At 37.2% G+C, this 15,639-nt stretch overlaps 2 protein-coding genes across 6 annotated transcripts; one reads left to right on the plus strand and one right to left on the minus strand.

Moving 5' to 3' along the window:
- The first annotated feature begins 698 nt into the window (after window positions 1–698).
- Window positions 699–8,820, plus strand: LOC137731650 (subtilisin-like protease SBT2.5). 5 transcript variants are annotated; one of them, XM_068470822.1, is made up of 11 exons: window positions 699–883; window positions 1,607–1,822; window positions 3,371–3,515; window positions 3,622–4,016; window positions 4,645–4,740; window positions 4,834–4,906; window positions 5,308–5,593; window positions 6,575–6,900; window positions 7,321–7,588; window positions 7,885–8,166; window positions 8,274–8,820. In XM_068470822.1, the coding sequence occupies exons 2-11, from the start codon at window positions 1,638–1,640 to the stop codon at window positions 8,678–8,680; spliced, it is 2,463 nt and encodes an 820-aa protein (XP_068326923.1). In that variant the 5' UTR covers window positions 699–883; window positions 1,607–1,637; the 3' UTR covers window positions 8,681–8,820. The 5 variants fall into 5 exon arrangements, with proteins under 5 accessions (XP_068326923.1, XP_068326924.1, XP_068326925.1 ...); XM_068470823.1 differs by having other exon boundaries at window positions 699–879; XM_068470824.1 differs by having other exon boundaries at window positions 723–842.
- A 990-nt stretch (window positions 8,821–9,810) lies between these two features.
- LOC137732817 (uncharacterized mitochondrial protein AtMg00240-like) lies at window positions 9,811–14,689 on the minus strand. The gene is made up of 3 exons (XM_068472083.1): window positions 14,656–14,689; window positions 12,462–12,591; window positions 9,811–10,063 (listed from the first exon to the last, which is right to left on the minus strand). Exons 1-3 carry the CDS (start codon window positions 14,687–14,689, stop codon window positions 9,811–9,813), a joined length of 417 nt encoding a protein of 138 aa, XP_068328184.1.
- Window positions 14,690–15,639: the final 950 nt, after the last annotated feature.

The following is a 15,639-nucleotide window of genomic DNA, read 5'->3' on the forward strand; positions in this document are numbered from 1 at the left end:
CATGAATAGTCATGTTAAATAAAGATTAAAATGACAAAACTACCCTCAATTTAATAAACACTAGACCAAAATGATTTGACAAAGATTGAAGATGTTTTTATCATTTTATCCTAATTGACGTATTTGACATATCTTCAAAAGATGCTCTTAGAAAATCATTTCCCACTCCTCATATATGTGAGCTCCATTATATTGCAGTTTTTGTATCCTAAAAGCAGGATAGGATGTGTAATGGCAATGGATTTTTCTTGTTTCTCATTAAATTTAAGTTAAGAACTAAAATAATTATAAAAAAAAGGAATCTCCACCTGAAAAAAAATAGACAGACGGACAAAAATACCTGAAACAAGACAGTTGCATGATCGTCAATTAAACCCGAACCGGCAGGCAGCCGCTCCATCCATCCCCATCCGCCGTCTTCGCCCGCGACAAAACCACGAGGGCAGTTTCGTCATTCCACATAAACCACCGGACAGCTTGCGCGCGAATGTGCGCACCAGCACGAGAGAAGAAAACTTAAGACTTTCGTACGAAAAATTAAGCCAAAATTTACTGAATAATAATCCCCAAAATTTACTTTTAGTTAAATCGAGTAATTAATAATTAATTCGTCCATCATCTTCGGCTCCCTGTCTCCCCCCACCCCAATCACCCAAGATAATAAATAAATAACAAATCCTAACCACCAGAGGAGAGACTCCTCTCGCTCTCACTACCGGTCACTCTCACTCACTGAAAAGTCGATCAGCTTCTCCAGCTCTCTCTCTCTCTCTAGAGCTCTGCATTCTACCAATGCGATCCGCATTCTGCTCAAATCTCAGCCCTCCATTGTTAGCCTTGATGTAAATCTCAGCTCCCGATTCGCCTCTCTGGATCTCTGCAAGTAACCAAACACTGCCTTTCCATTTTATTTTTATTTTTTATAATTGTGGGGGAATTTCTTTTATTTATTTTGTTTAGTATGTAGTAGCCGATTATTCCTTGCTTGGATCGCTAACAAAGCGGTTGCTTTTATTTTAATTTTATATATTTTTTTGGATTTATGAGATTCATTCTTTTGCTTTTTTAAGGTGCTTAGTAATGGAAGCGACTCTTTTTCAAGGGAATGCTTTTTGGTGCTCGTTTGTGATCTTGAAGCTATTTTTGCCTTATTTCTTCCACTCTGCTACTCACTCACTCACTCGCTAATCAAAATCTCATTTTTTTAGACTCTACCACAACTCGGTGCATTTTTAGTTTTTCGCTACTTGGGTATGCCATTTTAGAGTTTTTGTAATGTTAGTTTTCGGTTTCTATTTCTGGGTGTTTTTCAGAATTCGATTTATGTTAGTTCGGCGTTGTTTGCAACTCCACACGCATAGGAAATGCTCGACCGAAAAGGAGATTTAAGCTAATGTTTTGAGTCAATTTATTTTCTTTACGTGTCCGAGAAACCAATGAAATTGTTATTTTGTTTTCTTTGAGCTCGTAATTGTGAAAAATAAGCGCAGGTAGCTGTAAATTAGTAATTGTTGTGGTCATTTTCCTAGTAATTATTGTGTTTTTCAATTTAGCTTACTTAAGATCGACTTTGTTTTATTGACTCGGTGTGTTTCTCATGATTCAGATCTTGTGGAGTATTGAAGTTGGATACTTGAATGGTAAAAATGGTGGCCGTGGAGTTTGGGTGCACGGTTGCCGTACTGTTTTCCCTTTTAATTATTGGCAAAGCTGATGTTTACATCGTGACGATTGAAGGAGAGCCTATTATAAGTTACCAAGGTGGTGTTGATGGATTTGAAGCCACTGCTGTGGAATCTGATGAAAAGATTGATACAACTAGGTATATTCAAATTTCCTGCATGATTCTTTTTTTCCAATGTATCTTTATATGTCTTATTGTTCACACACACAATTATGCATTTATTTATGTATGTATCTTGGATAAGAATTTTATCCTATTACCAACCAATCATAGGCAGCCTGGGAGGTGTTGACCATTCCCAAAAACATTGAAATTGGATTTCTTTGTGGTTATTGTTTCATATGGTCCAAGTGGGGTCGTAGACTTTGGAGGTATCTTTGTTGGACCAAAGAATTTGCTGAATAATTTGTCTGTTGTTAATTCTAGATCTTCGGTTGACTCAGCATAGGCATTTGTAATGTTAAATCTTTTGTAAGCAAGTTCATGGATATGCCTAGGTGTGTAAAACGTAAACTAATTTCAAGCTGGATATCGACTTTGGGAGAATAGAGCTGGTGATAGTGACTTCAACCCCAATCCATCCAAGGAAGCTTGGTTAACGGGTTTGCTTGCACGCAGTTGTCTAGCTCACTTTTCTGTTGTTTTCTTGCTTTATTTATATTAGAATCATAACTCCACAAACAGAGATATATCTTTCTTAATCCGTCCATGAATGGTTGTTTGCTTGCACTCAGGACTTGACATTGTCGAGCTAACTTTTTTTACTAATTGCTTGCACTCAGGACTTGACATTTTCGAGCTCACTTTTTTACTAATTGCTTGCCATAATTATTTTAAAATGAAAACCTCTTATAAAAATTTATTTTGAAATGAAAATCCATCAGCGCGAACAGAGCTAGGTTTTTCTTAGGTTATTGCTTGCTGTAGGAGCAGAAAAAAAGAGATGAACATTTGCTTAAGGCCACATGGTGATTGTACGAAGTTTGAGAATCTGTCAAAGTCATGCATGATGTAATTGTATGAATCTAATGACATGGATGGAGAGCTATTGAAAAGAATTAGGACCATCACTAGAACAATGTTTTGGACCATCTATGAAATGCCACATGTCCTCTATATATTATGTTAGTATTTGACATTTGATTGATGCTTTTACAAAAGATGATAAAGTCCACCGAAAAATTGATCCAACAAATAGAACTATCAATTCTATTTTATTTTCAGGAAATGATCAAACAGGCTAGAGTAGGGTTACACCCAATAATCTGTCATCTGCTTTGTTTTTGTTTATTATGGCAATAATTTCTTTGTTATTGCTTTGTCTTACCATCAATTGGTTTTTTGTGAACCACTTTTTTACATCTTACAACATGTTGCCTGTTTGAAGTAGTTGTTGGGATATGGTAATTATTTTCATCAATTTCTTTTCTAACACATTGAGACATATGCATATGTACATGTTCATACAGTACCTTTATGTGACAGCTTACATGCAACTAGTTACTTTCTCCGAAAGAGTTCACCTTTCAATATGATCTTGTTGTCTATAAAGTGCACATCTTTCATCCTAAACTATCGTATACGTGATGAGATATTTCCCTTTACGACTGGGTGGTTATCTCTCGGATTCTGAATCATGAAATGGACTGATAAATCTCTTTTGGCCATTCTTTTGGCCTCTTTCAGTGAATCAGTCACGTCCTATGCCCGACACCTGGAGAGTAAACATGATATGCTTCTTGGCATGTTGTTTGAGGAAGGGAGCTACCAAAAACTCTACAGCTATCAACATCTTATTAATGGATTTGCAGTCCACATTTCTCATGAACAGGTAACAACTTGGACAGACACTTCCTCTTATGTCGTTCATATGAATGACAGATATTGATGTCTTCTCTTGCATTCTCATTTTCTTACGCTGTTCCTTTTATTAGTAGGCAGAAACATTGATGCATGCTCCTGGTGTGAAATCGGTGGAGAGAGATTGGAAGGTGAAGAGACTTACAACCCACACCCCACAGTTTTTAGGTCTCCCAACTGGAGTATGGCCGACAGGAGGTGGCTTTGATAGGGCTGGGGAAGATATTGTGATAGGGTTTGTGGACTCAGGGATCTATCCGCACCATCCAAGCTTTGCGAGCCCCAATATCGATCCTTATGGGCCTGTTCCAAAGTATAGAGGTAAATGTGAAGTTGATCCAGACACAAAGAGGAACTTCTGTAATGGGAAGATTATTGGAGCTCACCATTTTGCCAAAGCTGCAATAGCAGCTGGGGTATTTAATCCTTCTATTGATTTTGACTCTCCTATGGATGGTGATGGACATGGAAGGTTAGGCCCCACACCTCTGTTACACGTTCTTCATGGGAACCTATGTTCTTTTGTATTATGGATATTCATACATTTAAAGAAACATATTCATTTCAGAGAAGTAAAGAGATGAGTACATTTCTTAGTAAGCTTAGACACAATTGGGGAATCCAACAGTAAGCTTAATAAGGCATCAGTGAATACTCTACCATGGATGGCATCAATTGGGGAATTCAATTAGTAAGCTTAGAAACACTTCCATAAATGACAAAAGGTTTTATACTTTCTTCTGTGAACAAAGAGGTAAGGACATTTATTAATTGACATACATTTCAATGAATATGAGCATAGGGATAGCATTATACTAATGTATTTATAAAAATATCATACAGTTAAAACTCTGATAGATTTACAGAAGATGTAACTTTTGGGGTTTCACTGTTCGGAAAAGGAAAACTTGACAACCATAAAAGTTCCTCTTTCCTACTACTTTGAATTGACAGAAACTATTTTGCTTTCGTTTTAGGCAACATTTATTGTAACATAAAATCTTTTGATTCCTTTTCCTTTTCCCCTTTCTGCTTGTGTCAATTGATATTTTTTTTTCTATCTGAAGCTTTTTTCCTCCTTTTTTATTGTTGTCTACCAGTCACACTGCAGCTATTGCAGCCGGTAATAATGGAATTCCAGTGAGAATGCGTGGTCATGAATTTGGGAAAGCAAGTGGGATGGCTCCCCGTGCCAGGTGAGGAAGAATAAGTTCCTCTGGTCGTTTCTTGAATTAAAGCAGTAACTCTTTTCTTTCTTTTAATCCTGATACGTAAATTTCTGTCTTCAGAATTGCTGTATATAAAGCCCTTTACAGGCTTTTTGGAGGGTTTGTTGCAGATGTAGTTGCCGCAATTGATCAGGTGTGCAATAATTCCATAACATAGAACAAAAGACGTTGGGTGAATGCTTAGTGCACATCTTTTTCTGTACATTTGGACTTATGTGGGTGTCTTTTTTACATGTCGGTATGCACATGTAGATATATGTTCCTGCTCACTCTGCAAAACTCTATCAATATGTATTCTTTAGAGATAAAAGAAAAGACAAAAAAGTTATTTTTTTGCTTGTCCTCTCAGCACATCTCCATCATCTCACAGAAAAAAAAAGGGTAAAAGGTTTAAATTGGTGACTGCTCACATATTTCATTAAAGATGAAACAGATAGTGTTGCCTTGCCAACTAGTTTTACTATCTTTTGGGTTATTACCCTTGGTTGCTATGTCTGGAATGGTGGTTCTTATTTGAAGATATTTCTTGAACAGGCTGTATATGATGGAGTGGATATATTGAGCCTTTCTGTGGGGCCAAACAGTCCTCCAGCTACCACCAAGACCACTTATTTGAATCCTTTTGATGCCACACTTCTTTCAGCTGTGAAAGCAGGTGTATTTGTTGCACAAGCAGCTGGAAATGGAGGGCCTTTTCCAAAAACTTTAGTTTCTTATAGTCCTTGGATAGCTTCTGTTGCTGCCGCCATTGATGATCGCAGATACAAAAACCATCTAACACTTGGAAATGGAAAACTATTAGCTGGACTTGGGCTGTCACGTAAGTATCTGTTTTGGGAGCAAACCTATTCAGTTATGTTCTTTTAGCAAATTGTTAGTAGCACATTCATCAATAACCTAAATGCTTGCTGCATAATCTCTTGGAAATAAATTTCTTTGTTAATCAGTTGTGTAACCTAGACTTTAGTTTAAACTAACAGTCCTGATTTAGGCTAAATGCCAAATAGGTAGCCATTAAGATAAATGCATTCTAATCAATCTGTAGACGCCCCCTCAAGTTGTAGAATGAATTTTGACAATTCTCCGCTTGCTGCAAGTAGAAACAGTGTGTTTATGAGGTTTTCTGAAAAAGGTGGACAACTCAGCTCATTTGTAACATAGAGTAGAAGGGGAAATCCTTTTGTCCCACTGGGACCAAAGTAAATAAACCAAGAACTGAAAAAGGGATCTTGATGAAGACGTAGTGGAACCTGTGGCATAGCAACAACAGAGAAGTTGTCGACTTTTTCTCTTTGTTGTGGTCCAAGTAGGGTAAGAATAGCAATGGGTTTAGGTCTCAGGACAATACTGCTCTAACACCACATTGAAAAGTAAATTTCAAATAGGGAAGAAAAATCATTGTGTTTAAGATTCAAACGAAAGCAGTACAATGATTAATTTGGGATGCCAGGACATATACTCTGGTAATCAGCTCTAACGGTTAGACCTATATTTAAGCCAACCACCCTAAATTTAAGCTTAATGCATGGTAACCAGCAAAAATGATAAAGGCCTAATATAAGGCAGCCTCATTAGCATGAATAAGACATGGTTGATTTCAGGATGGTTTTTGTAATGCCTCCACATGGATCCTGGAGCATTCCATGATTGTGTTATCTTGCGACACCTTCAATTTACAGCAGTTCTCGCTTGTGTGTTATAATACAGGCTTTTTGCATTCTAAAGCAATCACTGGTTCACATTCTACATTTTTGCATTTCCAAAGCCTGAATTACTCTCTCCTCTGTTCCGCTTTTTGCAGCATCAACACATCCAAATCAAACGTACACACTGGTTGCTGCAAATGATGTGCTTCTTGATTCTTCTGTAGTTAAGTATAGCGCCTCAGACTGCCAGAAACCAGAAGTTTTAAACAAGAACTTGGTTCAGGGGAATATTCTTCTTTGTGGCTATTCATTCAATTTCGTTGTTGGTACTGCATCAATCAAGAAAGTGTCCGAAACAGCCAAAAGTCTTGGTGCAATTGGTTTTGTTCTTGTGGTGGAAAACGTTTCCCCAGGGACAAAATTTGATCCTGTTCCTGTAGGCGTTCCTGGGATTCTAATCACTGATGTTGAAAGGTCAATGGTAATATTTCAACTTTTCTCCTTAACGAAACGGTGTTTATTATTTATTTATATTGCTTTTAAAGAATTATAAAGTTAGATTTGTTGTAATCAAGTAATAGAGTATGGAACATTCTCCAAGTGTTTTTTGTGAAATTAGATTTACTACAATAGCATATGAATATATAATCATGCAAATTCATTTGTCTTTGACCTCCTTGACAAGAAAAATAAAATAAAACTTCATTTTTGTGACTTCTTTGTAGCATATGAACTTGATCCCATCTGATAACTTACGGTGCTTACCATCTTTTACAATTTAATTGAGCTACTATTTAGGTTTCTGGCCCCTTTTCCTTCTTATGCACGTTCTAACTTTTCCCCTTTCCTGCAATTATGTGCACGACTGGTTCTTGGTGCTCTGGCTTCGACGTTGTTCAAGGATCTTATAGATTATTACAACATCTCTACAGTAAGGGATTGGACTGGTCGTGTGAAGAGCTTCAAAGCTACAGGTAGCATTGGGAATGGTTTGACGCCTATACTCCACAAGTCTGCACCACAGGTGGCAATATTCTCTGCTAGAGGACCCAACATCAAAGATTTCAGCTTCCAAGAAGCAGATCTTCTCAAGCCGGATATTCTAGCTCCTGGTTCTCTAATTTGGGCTGCTTGGTCTCCAAATGGAACAGATGAACCTGATTATGTTGGTAAGGATCTAATTGAAGCATTTTAAGTGTTTTCTCCCCATATTTTGATGTTTCAAACTTTCCCGAGATTTTTTAGTACTTGGCAGTCTACCAAACTTTAGTTTCAAAGCGGTTTACGAGGTTTCAAATTCTGAAATTAGTTATGAAAAAATTTCCGACACATCCTCATTTTGCTTAGAAAATAAGGGGAAGATATTCAGATTTCTCACTCACAGCTGTCAAATTAAACACAAGTCAATAACAATTGTTCCTATAGAGATGCACTTGACATATTAAGGGATTATTTCTTTGACCAGGGGAGGGATTTGCCATGATTTCGGGAACAAGTATGGCTGCACCACATATAGCTGGAATAGCTGCTCTTATAAAGCAGAAGCACCCTCGTTGGAGCCCCTCCGCCATCAAATCAGCTTTGATGACAACATCAACAACTATGGACAGGGCTGGCAGACCTCTTCAAGCACAACAATATTCTGAAACACAAGCCATTAAGTTTGTCAGTGCCACCCCTTTTGATTATGGGAGTGGCCATGTCGATCCAAGAGCTGCTCTGGATCCTGGACTAATCTTTGATGCGGGTATGTATTCTTCTACATCCTTGAAATGATTTTACACTATCGGACTCATCTTTGGCACATTATGTGAGGAAATCTCAATCGAATAACTTTTGGTTTTTAAATTTTAGGCTATCAGGATTACTTGGGTTTCTTGTGTACAACACCTGGTATTAATTCTAATGAGATAAAGAAGTACACAAACTCCCCCTGCAATTACACTATGGTCCGCCCGTCGAATTTCAACTCTCCTTCAATCACAGTAGCTCATCTTGTGAAAAGTCAAACGGTTACACGCAGAGTCACAAATGTTGCACAAGAAGAAACCTATGTGATCACAACCAGAATGTCCCCAGCCGTTGCCATCGAAGCTAGCCCTCGGGCAATGACTCTGAGACCTGGTGCATCGCGAAAGTTCTCAGTGACTCTGACAGTTCGGTCTGTGACGGGATCCTACAGTTTTGGCGAGGTGATGATGAAAGGTAGCCGGGGGCACAAGGTGAGGATCCCAGTGGTAGCTATGGGATACCAACGGTAGTTTGGGTTGGTAAACTAAAAATTTTAGACGTTATGGTTGTAATATTCTTTGTAACATGTGGGAATAAGATGTGAGGCTAGATGCATGTTTCTGAAATATATATACATACATATATATATATATATATATATTGTTATAAATAGACAAAAGCTAGAGAGATAACCTTTCTAAGGACATGAGCGAAGCAAGTGCAAAATATCACAATATGACTTTAGTAGCTATAACACAAAAAAGGATGGCAGATAAAGAGAGGGAGGGATACTGATATTATTTCTCTTGCATTCTTTCGTAGTGCGTTTGATAACAGACGGAGTGCTCTATTTATAGAGCGATTCTCGTAACTACAACCATCAAAATACAATGATGATACTTTTGAAAGTATCAAACACTAATACTCACTATTACTAAGTCTTTGGGCATTCTTTTGAGTGGGCATTCACCCACTAATTTTATAACACTCCCTCTTGGATGCCCACATATCAACATCAGTTGTCTTGTTAAAACCTTGCTCAGAAAAGCCTAGTGGGAAAAAATCATAGCGAAGGAAAAAGAGTACAACTTTACCTGGATTGTTGATATAGTGTTAAATATGTTGACGTTGCCTCGTTAAAACCTTGATAGGAAAAACCCTGTGGGAAAAAATCCTAGTCGAAGGAAAAAGAGTACAACAAGCATGTATCATGGATGCTTCCCTGATATTTATCTTCCCCTGATTCTGCATTCTTCAAATTTAGCTGATTGGTAAGTTGACGTAATTCGATACTCTGCACTAACTTTTGAAATGTGCACGTTGGTAGAGACTTGGTGAACAGGTTTGCCAGATTTTCATTGGAACCGATTTGTCTGACTTCAATAACTTTAGCCTTCTGAAGCTCATGTGCATTGAAAAACTTTGGCAATATATGTTTAGTCTTATCGCCCTTAATGAATCCTTCCTTCATTTGGATAACACATGCTGCATTATCTTCATTGATGATAGTTGGATTGTCTATCTTCGAAGGTAGACCACATGAATTTCGGATATGATGGATCATTGATCTTAACCAAGAACATTCACGACTTGCTTCATGTAAAGTAAGTATTTTTGAGTGATTTGAAGATGTAGCAACTAATGTTTGCTTTGTTGAGCGCTATGAGAATGCTGTATCTCCATTAGTAAACACATATCCAGTTTGTGAGTGGGCTTTATACGGATCAGAAAGGAAACCAGCATCTTCATATCCAGCAAGGATCTGGTCATTTGTGGATTTTCCTGAGTAGAAGAGACCCATGTCTGTTGTTCCACGAAGATATCGCAAAACATCTTTGACTCCTTTCCAATGACGCATTGTTGGAGTAGAGCTATACCTTGCTAACAAGTTAACTGAAAAAGCTATATCTGGTCTAATACATTGCACTAAGTACAATAAAGCACCTATTGCACTCAAATATTGTACTTCTGGACCAAGGACCATTTCATCATCTTTTTTTGGACGAAATTGATCTTTCTTAATGCCCAAAGAACGAACGACCATTGGCGTGCTGAGTGGATAAGCCTTGTCCATGCTAAATCGCTTCAGGATTTTTTCAATGTAAGCTGATTGGTGGACCAAAATTCAATTAGCACAATACTCGATCTACAGGCCGAGACAATATTTTATTTTCCCAAGGTCTTTCATTTCAAATTCGTTTTTCAGATATTCAGCAGTTTTATTGAGCTCTTCAGGAATTCCAACTAGGTTCAAATCATCAACATATACTGCCACTATAGCAAATCCAGAATTGGATTTCTTAATGAACACACAAGGGCAAATGACATTGTTGATATATCCTTCTTTGATCAAATATTCACTTAGACGATTATACCACATTCGTCCAGATTGTTTCAGCCCATACAATGATCGTCTTAATTTGATTTGTAACAAACGATATTATCTACACTAAGGGGAGGGAGTGAGCTTAACCTCACAATGGACTAGTAATAATGTGATCCGATCAGTTGTTTATTAAATATTATTTTCTCTATTTTTAAACATGTTCAAAACATCCTAATAATGTGATTAAATTAATTGTCAAATGATTTTTTTTTTTTTTTAAACAAACGATATTATCTACACTAAAAGGGAGAAGGTGAGCGTAGCCTCACAATGACTAGCAATAATGTGATACAATCAATTGTTTATTAAATACTATTTTCTCTATTCTTAATGTAAATTCTATAGAGACCGATTTTATTATGTGAATTCAGCTGCTTTAATTGGTTTATGAGAGGTTACTTCTAGCATGATCTAAAATGATTCATTTACTTCAAATATTTGACTTTCATTTTGTCAATTTACGCATATAAATACATTTAAAACATGTAAGTCGAGCGTAGCACACCGTGATTCAAAAAATGCCTTATGCACGCGTGTGAACGCATGCATGAAGGCTGGTATATATGTATGTGGAATAGCTGTAAAAAGAACTGGTATGATGGGACACTTTGTTTCTTCCACTTAAGTTTTGCTAATTTGATTTGGTACAAGTTTTGTTCCTTGCATTTCATTTTAGGAAGATTATTCGCGTTAGACGAGGGCATACAATTAAATAGGTTCATCTGATGGATCATTTTGGATACCTCAATCCTATCGAAATTTGTATAAGGGGAATGCTAGCTACGCGTTTTCTAATGTGTGGACAACATTTTGCGGACCGTACAAGCAGATTAAATATGGGCCGTTGGATTTAATCTCAACAGTTGTAAACAAATTAATCAAGGAGAGCTTATAGTGAAATCGGTTCATAAATGACCAGTCATTAAAACCTAATGGATGACTTGAAATTAATTTTTTTTTCCAGCTAAAATTGTCCCTCTCCCCTACAAATAGTTACATTTCATAAACTTGTTGTCTTCTTCACCCAAAACTCTTTTGTTGAACGTTTGGAAAAAAGTTTCAGTTGACTTCCTCCCTGTTCGAAACTCAGTCAAAGTTGTCTAGTGTTTGTCGTCTCCGGCATGACATTCGAAACTCAGTCGACTTCCACATCACACATTCCAAACTCAGGTGAACTTCGTTTGAACTTTGTCCAGTCAGCTCTATAGAAAGGACATGGTGCTTGCTTTCTTCCAATTGCATTCTGAGTCCTTGCTTCCACAATATTCAACATCATACTTCATTCCCTAAAGTCAATTTGAAATTTGATGAGTTTGGAATTTGGAACCCTAGAAATAAATTTTGTTATTTCTGTCAAATTTGATTAAATAATTTAGTGTTTAAGGTTAATTATGCACGTTCATTGATGAAATTAGTTGAAATTGACAAATTTTTGTAGAATTTTTGGGAAATTTGGGTACGATGTGGGGTTATGAAGTGTTGTTGACAGGTTATGTATAAGGGCTATGCCGTTCACATTGTTTTGTTGAAGTTATATTGTTGAGTTGTGATTGATTTGAATACCAAAATACTTTGCCTCGAGATTGATGAATGTAAAGATCGAAGCTACTCGGAGAAATGAATGGTTTCTTCTTGCAAAATGTATCGATCCCTGCAATAAGCGTAATCATTACGATCTTTTATGGCATGACATTGAAGACCTCACGCTTGAATTCGAAGTGCCTTCTTCGCACCGTAACAGGTCAGACCACCACACAAAGTTTGAAGACTAAACGGTATGTATTTTAGCTTACTTCGAAAGGCACGGTTTTTAGATAACTATCCATCCTCAAGGAGAATAGATTGTCTTTCCGATACATAGTAAGAGGCAATTGTGGGACCCTGATTTTCCAGGATAGGAGTAAGGTTGATCCGAATACAATTACCTCAAAAGTCTGGTCATGGACTTGACAGCTTCAAGCGGAGCTGGACTAGATGGAGTAGCGATGCTACCATCACCTTGTTCTGGGGCAATAGGTGAAGTTCGAGCGACTCCATTAGATGACCATGGTTGTTCTGCAAGATACGCAATTTGATCAATATATGGACTCGATCTGATCTTTATAAATCTTGGAGTTCCTACAATCTAGGAATTGGTGTGCGTCGCAAGTAATCATAACTTCTAAGATAATGCAATATCTATTTCTAGATATCCTCTAGGATTCTCCCAACTTAGAACGAGGATTGTATCTTAAAAAGGTTTCTCTCCCAACAATATAAATACACTATATAGGATTTGTTTCTGGTAATGCAATCTTAATACTCTAATTCCCTTGACCACTGCTTGAGTCTAAAACTGCTTACTAACTTGACCATCGAAAAGCCTTTGGCCGACACATCCCCTCGGTCTTAGGCTTGTTCATGGTTGTTCTCTGTTTTACAGGTTACTCGAGTTTGTGCCTCCACCATCCCCGGCGGTGCGCAGATTTGGTTCCAACAGATACCACAATTTTTTTAACTACATTGGTGTACCATATGATGTGACAAGTAATTATACATATCATGACAATTAATTAGTTTATCTCATTAGATGTTCATCATATGTATCATTTTCTACATCCTATGGTACACCAATGTGATTTCTAAAAGTTGATCTCATAACATTAATCTATAATTCAACAAAAAAAAAAAAAATAAATAAATAAATAAAACCCCTAGACGCTAGATAGGAAAAAGAAAAAAAAAAATTTACCGTCGTTGACCCAACCTTTGACCTTGGGGTTGACAACAATCCTTTTCAATCTCTTCTCTTTCGTTTTTATGTTTCTAATTAATAGTGGTCACTCTCTCACTTTGTCGAGGAGAGCTTTCAGTTGTGGTCACTCTCTCCTTTCGAGAAGGAGACCCTTTTGCAGTAGTTATGATTTACTTCTCAAAATTGAAACTTAAAGCAATAATTGTTGTTCAAATTTGAGGTGGTTTTGGAGTGTGTACTTGGTACGAACTATGAGGAGGAAGCTCAACTAATGTTGAGGTGACTCATAATAGAATTTTTTTGTCGGTGATTGCAAGATGACCAAAGTGTGGTGTAATCTTTCTCTTGTGGTCACTACAAGAAAACATGGATTGGGTGACGGAGTTTTCTGTGGCGCGTAAAAATTCATCACATTTAGGTAATATAAGTGACGCGTTTTTTTTTTAAATCGTCACATTAAGATTTTCACGGAACACCAAATACCAAAATATTTTGTGTCACTTATACTTCTAGTTTCGTCACAAAAAAAGTGGGCGGAAAAATTTACCGTGAAATGAAATGTAATATGTGACGAAATTTAACATTCATCACATAACAAGGGAGAATGCCACCTAGTCATTCCTCACTTATAATATTAAATTTAAAAAAAAAAAATTGAGAAAACCCCAAATTAATAAAACCTATCTCATTTTATTCACCCCTCCCGTCAAACCATCCATTCATCTACTCCCTCACCCCAACTCAAGACGACCACCACCTCGGCCACTCTTCCACCCTTTGATTCTCGTTCTCTAACTCTCTCATCTCTTTGACATAACAATACCAAATTGGGGAAAGAGAAGTTCGATTTTTATTGCAGTTTTTGCAGTTGACAACAAGGTATTTTGTTTCTCTATATTTCCTTAATTGTTTTTGGATTTTGTTTCTCTTATTAGTTCTTTGGTTGCCAAGCTTAGACACCCAGTTATAAATTTCCTTTATATTTCAAATATTAATGAGCTGCAATATATTATATTCCCTGCAAATTCTGCCTCTTTTGTGAAGGTCGCACATTTTTTGCCATATGTTCCGACCCAAATTGGAAATGGGGAGCAGCCCGACTCCTTATAAGTTAATGCAAGGTTTCTTAACTTTCCGATGTGGTACAGTTTTTCATAACCTCACGCGCCCGTCACTTGTTGCAGGACTTAAGCCAAACAGATGGACAACACACATCCTAATGCATCTCATGAACATTTACAATTTGCGTAAAATTTCAGATAAAAGCTCAAAACTTTGCAAACAAGCAAGCAAGAAAAGGAAAAATGGTCAATTGAGTAATGGATAAAAATCAAACATATAGAGTAGTTGAAGAGGACGACGCCGATTCTGGTGAGCAGACTCACCAAGCTCGACGACAACATTATCGTCCAGTTCCATCGACCACGGCCTTGTACTCTGTTTTCATCTTCCCCTACACCGATTCCATTTCACTACACCGCGAGGGTGACGAAAGAGAATACCGAGAGAGCGTGAGGGAAGAGTAAACGGGAGAGAGATATGTAGAAGGAATCAGACTAACAGTGCAATTGTAGGGAAAAAAAACGAGAACTTTGACCTGGAAGCCCAGATTTCTTCGTCGGAGAGGATTTCTTCGTTGTGCATGAGGAAATTGATTGGACTCATGATTAGGTTTTGGAAAATTATACAGAGCAAGAAGATGGAAATTAGGCGGAGAGATGGGGAATCAAGCGGAGCAATCGAAGAAGAATGGAGGGAGAGGAAACAAGAAACTTAATTAGGTGGAGAAGATGGGGAATCAGGCGGAGCAATCGAAGAAAAATGGAAGGGAGAGGAAACAAGAAACGCCAAATTAAGGGCCTTACCGATTTCCAATGTGTCAAAAGTCACTGCCCTCTGTCAAAAGTCATCCCCTCTGTCAAATCAAATTCCAAGGTGTCAAAAGAAAAGCACTAGGCTTATCAATTATATTTAAAAACGTTACCTACTCCATTATTAAACAAATATTTTACATATTATTATCTTCTTTTTTTTTTTTTTCAAATTATGTACTTAAAATTCTTTACATATATATATATATATATATATCTTCCTTTTTAAAAAAATAATGTGTTACATTACCTATATATGCTTACTGTTTTTTAAATATTGAACTTGTTGGATGAATGTATTTTGTGTATTCTTCTACTTCTATTTTACATTTTCTCATTCTTCTATTATTCATACAAGTATAGTTTTTTTAAGCGTCAATAGGCATTTATTTATAAGATATATAATAAATTTACATAAATCCACCTACGCCACCAAGGCGGGCCCTAGACTTCTCCTAGCCGCCTAGGCGCTAGGCCCCTACCCGCCGCCCGACTAGC

The sequence above is a fragment of the Pyrus communis genome, chromosome 4, assembly GCF_963583255.1.
Source record: "Pyrus communis chromosome 4, drPyrComm1.1, whole genome shotgun sequence".
NCBI lineage: Eukaryota > Viridiplantae > Streptophyta > Magnoliopsida > Rosales > Rosaceae > Pyrus > Pyrus communis.